The sequence below is a fragment of the Hyaena hyaena genome, unplaced genomic scaffold (genome assembly GCF_003009895.1).
Source record: "Hyaena hyaena isolate Hyena2069 unplaced genomic scaffold, ASM300989v1 scaffold_256, whole genome shotgun sequence".
NCBI lineage: Eukaryota > Metazoa > Chordata > Mammalia > Carnivora > Hyaenidae > Hyaena > Hyaena hyaena.
Genome location: NW_024080885.1, coordinates 82,521 through 94,847, shown reverse-complemented (window position 1 = coordinate 94,847; position 12,327 = coordinate 82,521). Strand labels below are relative to the sequence as shown.

At 39.2% G+C, this 12,327-nt stretch overlaps 1 protein-coding gene across 1 annotated transcript in view; it reads left to right on the top strand.

Annotated features, from left to right (window-relative positions):
- The window catches only part of RNF212B (ring finger protein 212B), a 29,177-nt gene extending 18,519 nt beyond the window's left edge, over positions 1 to 10,658 (top strand). Inside the window, exons 6-15 of the mRNA XM_039245228.1 lie at positions 460 to 520; positions 1,244 to 1,272; positions 2,243 to 2,289; positions 2,509 to 2,551; positions 2,711 to 2,771; positions 3,391 to 3,439; positions 7,808 to 7,847; positions 8,129 to 8,229; positions 8,488 to 8,549; positions 10,505 to 10,658. Of these exons, the coding sequence (XP_039101159.1) occupies positions 460 to 520; positions 1,244 to 1,272; positions 2,243 to 2,289; positions 2,509 to 2,551; positions 2,711 to 2,771; positions 3,391 to 3,439; positions 7,808 to 7,847; positions 8,129 to 8,229; positions 8,488 to 8,549; positions 10,505 to 10,570 (559 nt within the window). The 3' untranslated portion in view covers positions 10,571 to 10,658. The remainder of the gene's footprint in view (positions 1 to 459; positions 521 to 1,243; positions 1,273 to 2,242; positions 2,290 to 2,508; positions 2,552 to 2,710; positions 2,772 to 3,390; positions 3,440 to 7,807; positions 7,848 to 8,128; positions 8,230 to 8,487; positions 8,550 to 10,504) is intronic.
- Positions 10,659 to 12,327: the final 1,669 nt, after the last annotated feature.

Genomic DNA, 12,327 nt, shown 5'->3' with positions numbered 1-12,327 from the left:
CATTCCCACCAACAGTGTAGGAGGGTGCCCGTTTCTCCACATCCTCGCCAGCATCTAGAGTTCTCTGATTTGCTCATTTTAGCCACTCTGACTGGCGTGAGGTGGTATCTCAGTGTGGTTTTGATTTGTATTTCCCTGATGAGGAGGGATGCTGAGCATAAAAGATGGAATCCTTGATGGAAGTTTTCAGACAGCAGCAGGCCAGGGGTGTGTGTGGCAGGGAAACGGAATTGTGTGTAAACTCCTCTGAAATCATACCAAGTGACTGCTTATTTTGTCCACCTGATTCTTCTGGCCATCAAATTCAGCTCCTGGCTCCTGAATCCCTAGATATCTGATATAAATATCTTGTACAGTGGCAAGCATCTCTCTGTAAGCATTAACTAGATGTTAACAATAAAAAACAGGGTTTTTATCCCATTGACCCGCTGGAGATGATTATTTCCATCTTTTGCCTAGAGAGCTGTCAGTCTTAAAGAAGGAGAATGGAGAACTGAAGAAATTTCTTGCCATCCTAAAGGTGAATGATACAGATTTTCCTTACTATTATTTTCTCTCCTATGTTTCCCATATATCCAACTGACTATGTAGAATACTGTTTCCTAACCATTTTTTCACATCATAGCACAAATAACTGATAATATTTGTACAAGTACACTCTGGTAAATAGTTGAGGCCATAGAAGACCTTGGACTGAAAGTATCAACATGTAGCACTGTTAACCCATTCTCGAACATCAGTGAGTCAGGGCATACCATTTGGGAAGCTCTCTTATGGAAGAAACGTCTATTGTAACTTCAAAATTTCTCTTTAAGAATCCCAAGACTACTCAGGATCCTTCCTCTTCCTCCAATCCAGCTCCATTTCCTAGACGTTTCTTCTTCCTAAGAATTTTCTTTGTATTTATATAATTTTCCTATTGATCCTACTCCTGAAACTATTCTAGCACATTGTATCCTGCCATTTTCCTTTCCCTCCTCCATGGACTCTCCATATTTTCCCACATATATCAGTCTCTAGGATTCCCAAAGTGTTTTTATGAAGAGTAACTAAATTTTTATTCTGCCAAAGCTAGGGAACATTGCTGCTGTTTGTTGTTGTTGTTGTTGTTTTATTTTTCCTACCAGGAATCTTAGCAACAACAGCTAGAGGACATTGCAGCTTAGTTATCTAGCAAGTAGCAATTCATTGGTTAGACTCCTTGAGCTGCAGCTTCCTTCATTCCCATTTTTTTCACCTACAGGGATCTCCAAATTGGTACCAAGGAAGCAGGTCAGTTTTATCAGGCCCCATTCTAGCCCTGTTTGTTATTCTTTCTTGACTCTTGGCTGCAACACCTGTGTGGGCTGTAAGGTGGAGGAAATGGTTTATGAAGTTATCTTTCACTTCTCCAGTTACTCACTGAAAAGTGCTCAAGTAAAGTCTTGAATGTGATGTTCACACTTATGAAATCCTACTTATCCTTCAAAATTCAATTCACATGTCATTTCCTCTGTCAGGACTTCATTAGGCAGAGTTCAATATTCTATTATTCATTTATTCAATAAATATTAAGTGCCTATTGTTTATCAGGTACCACATTAGGTGTTGGGTGCACATCACCAGTTAGTTTAATTGGTAATGTCCGTACCCTACCAACTATTAAATGATTTTTTATCTCAGCCCTGTTTTGGTGTGTTAAGAAACATGGCTCCTGCATCCACCCACAGAAGTTACAGTCTAGTGTTTTTTCATGTTTCCGTACTTCTGATGTACCAATTATAATATTTAAACATCGCTTTTACTTATCTTTATCTCTCCAACCTCTCACATATAGGAACCATATTCTAGTTGTATTTTTAATCTCAGGATCTAGGACATATAAACACTAAATAAATGCTTGTTGGAGAGATGGATGAGGGGATGGAGGGAGTGAGGGAATGATGGATTTATGTATGGATGAACAGATGGATAGATACATGTAAAATTGAAAGTACTTGGTAGGCACTGAGGAAAACAATAAAGGAGGACTTCAAAATTTCTACTATTACAGGCAGTAGTGGAGATTTCACTTAGGAAATTAGAGAGCCAAGGAGTCTCGTATGGAAACTTTGCCTCCATATTTTGTGGTGATACCTGTAATACATGATAGCAAGCAATTTGTGTGCTCAGAGAGTAAGCTGTTATTTCTATAAACAGTGATCTTATGGATCCTCTTAGGGGCAGTTAACTTCTGCTTCTTTTTTTTTTTTTTTCCTTTCAGGTCAGCCACACCTCGACCAGTAGGCATTACTTCTCCATCACAGTCAGGTAATGAACATTTTTTGCCCAGATATCTGTGTGAGGTGAATAAATATCCTTTTCACATATGGAAGATAGTTTCCTCTCAGAGACTGTAATGTGATTTTTCTAATCTTGTGTATGATATGAAAAGATCATACAACCAGATATCCACTTGTGACAGATCAGCTAGACAAGGCAGGGCACCATTAATGGCAACTTTTCATACTTCACTTTATTCTTTTTCAGTTACTCCACGACCAAGTTCTCAGCATAGCAGCCAAGTGGTCAGGTGAGTACAGAGCCTACACAGCCATACTAAAACTGTTGGCAAGAGTTGGAATATGAAAGAAATACCTACATATGGCAGAGATAGGGACTAAAGAGACTTTAGGTCTACATAAAGTTTAACACCAGGTTTTTTGTTTTCTTTCTGTCTCACCTTATACAGTCGGTCCTCCTCAGTGGAGTCTGTCCCTTACAGAATGTCTGGATTTAGTAGCTTGGGACAAGTAAGTAATACTTACCTTCTCTTCCCAGAGAAATCTTTGCTTTGCTAAATGAAAGCAGGAGCGCCGGGGTGGCTTAGTCGGTTAAGTATTCAACTTCAGCTCAGGTCATGATCTCACAGTTCGTGGGCTTGAGCCCTGCGTCGAGCTCTGTGCTGACAACTAGCTCAGAACCTGGAGCCTGCTTCAGATTCTGTATCTCCCTTTTTCTCTGACCCTCCCCTACTTGCACTGTCTCTCTCTCTCTCTCTCTCAGAAATAAATAAAAACATAAAATAAAATAAATGAAAACAAAGATTTATGGCAAAAATATTAAGCTTATGTTGGTTTTGGTATAAATTATCTGATGCCATGCCTGACTTTTCTTTTGGCAATGCAGACCTGATGTTAGAAGCTAACACAGAGAATAAATGGGGTAAAAGTAGTGGGAATGTTTAAGGATTGAATTAACAGTAACAAATCATTTTGGAAGTAATAAAGTGTGGATCCTCCTTGGACTAATATGCCCATTCTGGGAGAACAACATATGGGTCAATGTGCAGACATAGAGAAATAGCAAAGAATATTGAAGCCAGAGAATGGGGATATATTTATTAATTGATGTTCATTTTTTGTCTATCAGGGAATCAGAGGCCTACAAGGAAGAAGTACTCCCAGAGACTCATATATTGGTGAGAAGGGGGTCGGGAAAGGGTCAGAACCAGCATATTCTGTACAGATACCAGCAGATTTCCGGTTTTCTCTGCATGTATAATACCATTATGCATTTTCTGTGCATAATATAAAGCAATTTTTTTTCCAGACACTGATTCCAGGTATCCAGAGATATATTACTACTTTATATCTGTTCTCAAACTGATAAGGAGAAACTTTTTTTGAGCTATAGAAAGTTATTGAAAACCTCTGGTCAAGAGATAGGGGATGGGCCACCTGGGTGGCTCAGTCAGTTAAGGTCTTGATCTCACGTGAGATCAAGCCCTGTGTCAGGCTTTGTGCTGACAGTGCAGAGCCTGCTTAGGATGCTCTCTCTTCTCTCTCTCTCTCTGCCCCTCCCCTGCTTGTGGTCTGTCTCTCTCAAAATACATAAAGAAAGAAAGACAGAAATGGGATAACTGGAGTCAAATAGATTTGGATTTTTAAAATTGCCACAAGATGGCAGTAGAAGTTAGGTCTAAAAGGTGCCAGTTGTGTTAGCCTGAAGGGGAATCAGGCTTCTTCACTCTGTATTAAACAGAGTAGTTTTTCACTACTCTATTCTATATGTCCTATGTCTACTTTGTTCCTCACTTCCTCCATTATCCCTTCTTTTATGTTAAATATTTTCTAGTGCACCATCTTAGTTCCCTTGTTTATTTTACTATATTTTTAAGTTATTTTCTTGAGAATTACAATTAACATCATAATTAATAGCAATATACTTCAGATTAATGCCAAGCAGTTCCAATAGCATACAAAAACTACACTTCTATATAGCACCATTCTCTCTCCATTTAATTGTGCTGTTATGATAAATTACATCTTTATAAGTTGTATACTCATCAACACAAGGTTACAGTTTTATACAGTTGTTTTTATAATCAGATAGCAGAGGGGCATTTGATGGCTTAATTGGTTGAGTGTCCCACTTCAGCTCAGGTCATGATCTCATGGTTTTGTGAATTTGAGCCCCTCATCGGGCTCTCTGCTGTCAGCCCAGAGCCCACTTCAGATCTTCTGTACCCCTCTCTCTCTGCCCCTCCCCTGCTAATGCTCTCTCTGTCAAAAATGAATACATATTTTAAAAATCAGGAGAAAAAAATTACAAACAAAAATACACTTGCACTTTTATATTTACCTATGTAATTGCCTTTACCCCAGTGCTCTTTATTATTTCTTCGTGAAGATCTGAGTTACTGTCCAGTGTCCTTTCAATTAAGCCTGAAAGGGGGTGCCTGGGTGGCTCAGTCAGTTAAGTGTCCGACTTCGGCTCAGGTCATGATCTCATGGTTTGTGGGTTCTGGCCCCATGTCAGGCTCTGTGCTGATACCTCAGAGCCTGGAGCCTGCTTCAGATTCTGGGTCTCCCTCTCTCTCTGCCCCTTCCTTGCTTATGCTCGGTCTCTCTCTCTCTCTCTCAAAAATAAATAAACATTAAAATTTTTTTTGAAAGCCTGAAGGATTCCCTTTAGTGTTTCTTGTAAGGCAGGTTTGATAGTGATGAATTCTCTCAGTTTTTGTTCATCTGGGAATGTCTTAATTTCTCCATCTTTGATGTTTATTTATTTTTGAGACAGAGAGTGAGTGTGAGCAGAGGAGGGGTGGTTGGTGGGTCAGGACGAGGATCCCAAGTAGGCTCTGTGTTGACAACAGAGTCTGATGTGGGGCTCAAACTCACAAGTTGTGAGATCGTGACCTGAGCCAAAGTTGGACACTCAACTGACTGAGCCACTCAGGTGCTCCTTTCTCCATCTTTGAAGAATTGTTTTGCTGGATTTAAAATTTTTGGTTGATAGTCTTTCTTTTAGTATTCTGAATATGTTATCTGCCAGTGTTCTTGCCTCCCTGGTTTCTGAAGGAGAAATCAGTGCTAATTTTATTGAAGATCGCTTACATATTATAAGTGACTTCTTTCAAGTTTCTTTTTTTTTTTTTGGCTTTCAGTAGTTTATGATGTGTCTGGGTGTGGATGTCTCTCTCTCTCTCTCTCTTTTTTTTTTTAATGTTTTTATTATTGAGAGACAGAGTATGAGCATGGGAGGGACAGAGAGAGGGGGAGACCCAGAATCTGAAGGAGGCTCCAGCCTCTAAGCTGTCAGCACAGAGCCTGACGCAGGGCTTGAACTCACAAACCGGGAGATCATGACCTGAGCCGAAGCCGGACGCTCAACCGACTGAGCCACCCAGGCTCAGGGATCTCTTTAACTATATCCTGTTTGGAGTTAGTTGAGCTCCTTGGATGTGTAGATCAATTTTTTTTTCATCTAATTTTGGAAGTTGTCAGTCATTATTTCTTCAAATATTCTTTCTGTCCTGTTCCTCTCTTTTCTTCTAGAACTCCCATTATGCATATGTTGATATACTTGACGGTGTTTCACCAAGGTCTCTGAGGCTCTCTGTTCATTTTTCATTATTTTTTGTTTCTCTTCCTCACATTATACAATCACAATTAGCTTCAAATTTGCTCATTGTTTTCTTCTATTTGTGTGTGCTGATGGGCCCCTCTAGTGAAATTTTTATTTTAGTTATTATACTTTTCAGTTCCAGAATTTATATTGGTTCTTTTAAATATATGTTTTCTTTATTAGTATTCTCTATTTGTTGAGACACCATTCTCATGCTTTAGTGCTTTAGACATGGTTTCCTAAAGCACTAAACATATTTAAAATACCAGATTTAAAGTGTTTGTCTAAAAAAAGTCTAGTCTGGGCTTAGTCCAATGTCCGGGCTTCCTCAAGGACAGTTTCTATTGATTGATTTACTTCTTTACATGGGTCATACTTTATTTCTTTGCATACGTCATAATTTTCTGTTGGAAACTGGACATTTAAAATAATATAACAGAGCAACTATAAGAATCAAATTATTCCCCCTCCCCAGGGTTTTTTGATGTTGCTGTTTATGGTTGGTTAGTGACTTTTTAAAACTAATTCTATAAAATCTGTATTGTCAGGGCACCTGGCTAGCTCAGTCAGGTAAGCGTCTGACTCTTGATTTCGGCTTGGGTCATGATCTCATGGTTTGTGAGTTTGAGCACCACTGTCAGTGCAGAGCCTGCTTGGAATTATCTCTCTTTCTGCCCCTCCCCTGCTCACGCTCTCTCAAAATAAGCATATCAACTTAAAAAAAAAAATCTGTATTGTCATGTGAGGCCACCAAAGTCTCTATTCAGTTAGCTTAGTGGTCAGCTAATGATGGGACAGAGATTTCCCTTAAACACCTGGAACCAGTAAGTCTCTCAGTCTTTACGGAAGGATTCTGCATGTGTGTGTTGGGGTTCAGTTTTAGCACTTAGCCAGACAATTGACAACTGTGCCTTAGCTTTCATCCTGTTTGTATGACCTCAAGGTAAGAGATTAAGGCCTTTTCAGGTCTTTTCTGAGCATGCATATAGTCCTGCACATGCACATGGTCTAGATCCCAAGACTGTCTTGTTTTCAGAGTTCTCACCAACTCATTCCCCATCCCTTCCATCTATTTTTTGGTTAGCCTACTGTTTGCTTCAATTTGTATTCACATCCCCAGGCAACCCAAAGGAGTGCTTCTAATTGTTTACAAGAAACACTCCTGGGGAAAAGACTTTTCACACATGGTAAACTCTAAGCTCTAAGTCCTGATGAGTTTGTGCACCAGGTCAGGTCATATAAAGGCGGTCTTGCAAGTAGAGTCTTTCAGCAAGTCACTGGACAGGTCAAATGATCATTCTCTGGGAATGAGACTGAGAGTTCCAACCCCATTCCATCCCCGCAGTGACTGCCAGAATGTTGGTTTTCAAGGCAGGCATGGAGATAGAGGAGAAATGGCAATGAAGCAAGTTAAAATGCCACAAAATTCACTGTTCTTACTTTTTCATTTGGATATTTTTTCTGGAATAAACATTCTCCAGACTGCTGCAAGCCTTTTGTTATGTTAATTTCCAGAGTTCTGAAAAAGTTGATTCTGACCATTTTTGCCAGTTTTCTCTTTCCTCTTATGGAGAAAATTTTTGGAGGTCCTTATGCCACCATTTTTGCTGTCACTCCTAACCAATTTAATGACCCTTTGTCTTTAGTCATTCTTCCTAGTAATCCCCATCTTAGAGAGGAAACCAAGGCACACATACATTAGGGCACATCAAGGCATTAATGGATCCTGGCCCACAAATTCATGAGACGGAGGAAAACACCTTTATGAGACACCGCTAGGTGATTTGTGAGCTTTTTCACTTGTTATTTTTCCCTAAGCCTAACATACACACTGAAAATCTTTGGTCCCCAATTTCTTTGCCCTGGCCCCAAGTATACCTGAATGAATCTCTTCTCCAGTTCATGGGTTCTCTCACAGGTTGACTTTTATGTTTTCCAGAAACCCCTTCGCCAGCTTCTACTCATAGCCTATCTTATAGGTAAGTAACACTATGCTTCCTTTTACTTGGAATCTGTTCACATTGACACTTTGCCAACACCCCTGGGGTTATTTCTACTGGCTGATACCACTAACATTTATAAATCTACCTTGTAAACAAGAGAGCATTGAATAGTACTGTCTTATATCATCCCAATTATTTTTAGTTGCAAGCAGGGGATTTGTTTCCTGTGTTGTCTAAATACATAGGCTCTCCCTTTAAATATGCTTTTTATCTTTACCTTCATTTTCTTTGCTGATGCTTTTATTTCCCCTTCTTAGGCCTTCACCCACCTCTTCTGGACAGGGGATTTTTTCTTTCAGACCATCCCTAAATGGTGGGGATTCAGTCCACACAAGAGCCCTTACCCCCAATAATTCAGGTATGTTAAATGTCATTCCCAAAGGAATGGAGCTTCAACCATTGACATATATACTAAAATGAAGATTTTCAAGGTGAAAGAAGTTAGGAAAAGAATGCATTTATAACCTGCCTCTCAAATTGCTTAGCTAAGTCTTTTTCCCTTTTGAGTAGTGTTCTACAGATTAAGACCTACCTATTTAATCCCTGACCTGTAAATAACATTGTCAAAGAACTGCCCAAGGAAGTTGTCTTTCACCATTCCAATTCTGTCCTTCAGGTCAGAGGGAAAGCAGAACCCCACTAGAGAGTCTTCCTGGTTTCCAGCTACCAGTCCAGCAGGTGAGCCCTGGCTAGTTAACTTGCCTGTGTGTAAAAAACTTACAGGGTTGGGCCTGTGCACAACATACCTTTTGGGTCTCCTTTAAGGTGATACAATGTAACCAGTGGAGAATGATACGGGTTTCAAGTGTGGTAACCAAATGTTCACAATTTTCCAGAATGGTCTCAATTTCAAAGATTCTTTCCTACTATCAGATTAGCTTCCTGGTTTGGGGTTTAAAAATTAGGTCACATGGTAGTGAATACCTTTAAACTGAAAGATCTTAGCCAGTGTGCACTAAGTGCATAGACACAACTGACATCCCCAAAAGTTCCATGAAAGTATTTCAGTGGAATATATCTTTTGGGTAGAGATACTGCTTGAACTAGGAAAAGCCACATGAACTTCTCTAGAGATGGTTAGAATAATGCTTTATAAATTTATGGGACTATGATATGTTGGCAATAAGAGGAAGAAGGCATGGGAATAAGAAGGGAGGTTTATAAGGAGCTCTACATGCAAAGTCCAGTCTTGCCTTTTAAGCTAACTTTTATGGCCCAAGTTTTGAAGATATTTAGGCTCTTATTCCATGCCAAGGTCCTATTGAGCCCAAGGACATACTAAGGTAGGTAAATATTTTGCTCTCATATTCCAAATGCCCTTTATTTTCATTGGCAAGAAATTAGGGTCTAAGCTCCAAGAGGGAACACTGAGGAAATAACATCCCTGAGATCCTTACAAATGGAGGGATTAATGTACAGATGAAAAAAGACTTAAGGGACATATAAATCTATAAACATATGGTCCCTATTGGATCCTGATTAAAACACACACACACACACACACACACACACACACACACACATTTACAAGAAAGTTGAAAATTGAACACCTATTGGACATTGATATTTTCTTTTTTTAATGTTTATTTTTATAAAAATTTTAACGTTTTTTATTTATTTCTGAGAGAGAGAGACAGCGTGAGCAGGGGAGGGTCAGAGAGAGAGGGAGATGCAGAATCTGAAGCAGGCTCCAGGCTCTGAGCTAGCTGTCAGCACAGAGCCCAACGTGGGGCTTGAACCCACAAACTGAGATCATGATCTGAAGTTGGACGCTTAACCGACTGACCCACCCAGGCACCCCTATTTTTTATTTTTTGAGAGAGGGAGAAAAAGCACACACATGCGTGCAGCAGGGAAGGGGCAGAAAGATGGGGACAGAGGATCTGAAGCAGGCTCTGAGCTGACAGCAGGGCTTGATCTAACTCACAAACCATGAGATCTTGACCTGAGCCAAAGTCAGATGCTTAACTGAGCACAGAGGCACCCCGATATTAAGGAATTCTTAACAGTTTTTGTATGTGGGCGTAATGCTATTGTGGTTGTTTTTAAAAATAGTCTATCTTTTGGAGATACATACTAAAATATTTAGAAATAGGGGTTAAGGGATTGTCTGGGTTTTGCTTTAGTATATAATCTAGTGGAGATGAGGCAGAGAGATAGAAGAAATGAAAAAAAATTGGCCCTGAGCTATTTGTTGAATTTGGGTGATGGGTACTCATCAGTCTATTATACTACTTCACTTTTGTATTTTTTGAAAATTTCAATAATAAAGTTAAAAAAAAAAAAGCTATTTAAGTGCCACCTCCCCAGGAGTGTAAGAATCCTGCCTCACTGGTAAGCACATTTCGGCATAGTAGTCCTAGGTTCCAGGTCTTCAAAGTAGTTCTTTAAATACTCTGCCTCATCATCACCATAAGCCACTCAGATGTTGTAGAAAGTTCCATAATTAGCAACAAAACTTTTGTCACAGATGTATCAGATCTTAGTACAAATCTTGGGACAGTTATCATGCAATGGAGAAAATCACAGTGGTGATTTGCTCTCTTGATAAACTTCGTAAAGTGGTTTGAGAGGGCCTTATTTGCCCTTTTTGTTATAAATGCCCATATCTGCCTTTCTGCTCTCTGCTACAGACTCTCTACGAACAGAGACAGATGGGATTAACCAGAGCAAGAGAGGTATGGACTACTTCCAGATAGATCATCTTCAAGGTCTGATCCATACATATTGCTTAAGGAAGGCATATAGCATTCAGTATTCATTAACTGCGATGACCTTGGAAAATGTTTCCCTGCGTACCCTTATCTGTTTTGTTCTTTACCATATACACCTTATTTACCTCCTAGGAAAATGATCAGCATTATATAAGGCTAGTTCTTCAGGAAGATGCTTAGATCTCTCCCACACTCATATGTAGCTCTCTCATTTCCTACAACTTAAACAAAGGTTGTAAAAACAATTCTTGGCTCACTGGAGGTGGGAGATAATATACTTAAGTATGTTTTATTTCTAGGTTTCATTTTGTAGCTTTGGATATATTTGCCTATTGCCAAAGCTAATAAGCAACAACTCTGTTCCTTGTCCTAATTTATTATACTGTTTCTGTTTGCCTATTGTTTCCTCTATGCCTAGTTAACTATGTTGATTTTCCTTTCTGTCTGATAACAGCTAGAGACCCAGACTTTAAGCTTACTAAAGTACACAGATAAAATAAAGATGTCCTTTTATTGTTATTGCAACTCTATTGGTATTATATTATAAGCTCTAGAATGGTGGAATGGGCAAAGAACACCACCAGTGAGATGCAACACATATTCTTCTTTGGGTATTAAAGAGTAGAAATGAGGATTTAAATGGGTTGGCCAGTAGCAGGCAGGCCATAAGCAAAAATATTAAAAATATATATACAGATAGCAAACATCTGCCAGAAATAAATTAAGTCCTGGGAATAACCGTGAGGCTGAACTAGTATTCCCTACCCTTTCTGGAACTCTGGAGTTTATTTTTAAAGGTATTTCTAGACTTTTCTGGGAAGAGCCTGTCCTGTAGCAGTAAAGGAAACAAATCTGCCTAGTGATAGATACCAATGTACTCCCTTTTAAAGTTTTATTCTTTTAATTTACCTCAATATATCCTGCTGCTTAAAAAAAAAAAGATACTAAATCAGAATGTTAATAGATTTGGCTCCATTAATCTCTAAACCATAGAAGTGGCAAAGTGGAGGAGAGAGAAACAATTTTATTTTTGGCCTTTTATTATTATTCTAGCAATTTGGGGCTTCCACTCTTATTTCTAGATGGTTAACCCATTGATATCTTTATATATGACTCCAACTGATGAAAACCATTCTAAAACACATCAGTAATCAATTCAGTTAAGACCAGGGTCCCTCTGTCCCCAAGACAGATCCTATAAGGAGAGGAAAAAGTCTCTATTATAGATACATATTGAACCAACACCAAATAGATGAAAAATTAGTCTTTGTCAAGCTAGCCAGAAGGGAGTTTCAGGTTTGTAAAACCAAACCTGGAACCTACCTGCACCCACCTTCTGAACAGTAGAAATCATCTCTCTCCTCTAACGCTCTGTAACCTAATTCTTTTTAAAAGGACATTTCCCCCCAGTTCCCACATCCAATAAATATCCAGTCTAAATTATTCTCCACCCAATTATTAAACTTTTTCACAAGCTCCATGGGGAAGATTTACCCTGAGACAAATAGCAAACAGAATGAGGGATTTTGGAAAAAGATTAAAAAGTACAAGGCAAAATGGTCCCAGTATCAGAAATGAAAACATTCTGCTACCTGTGCAACTCAGTAACGAAGCAGGGAAAACCCAGCGTCAAGTTGGTATGCATGAAGGAAATACTTGTAGTGAGACTGGGACACACTGAGACTCTCAGCTGTATTATGCACGGACTTGCGCTCAGAGAAGAAAGGGGTGTGAGGCAGCCT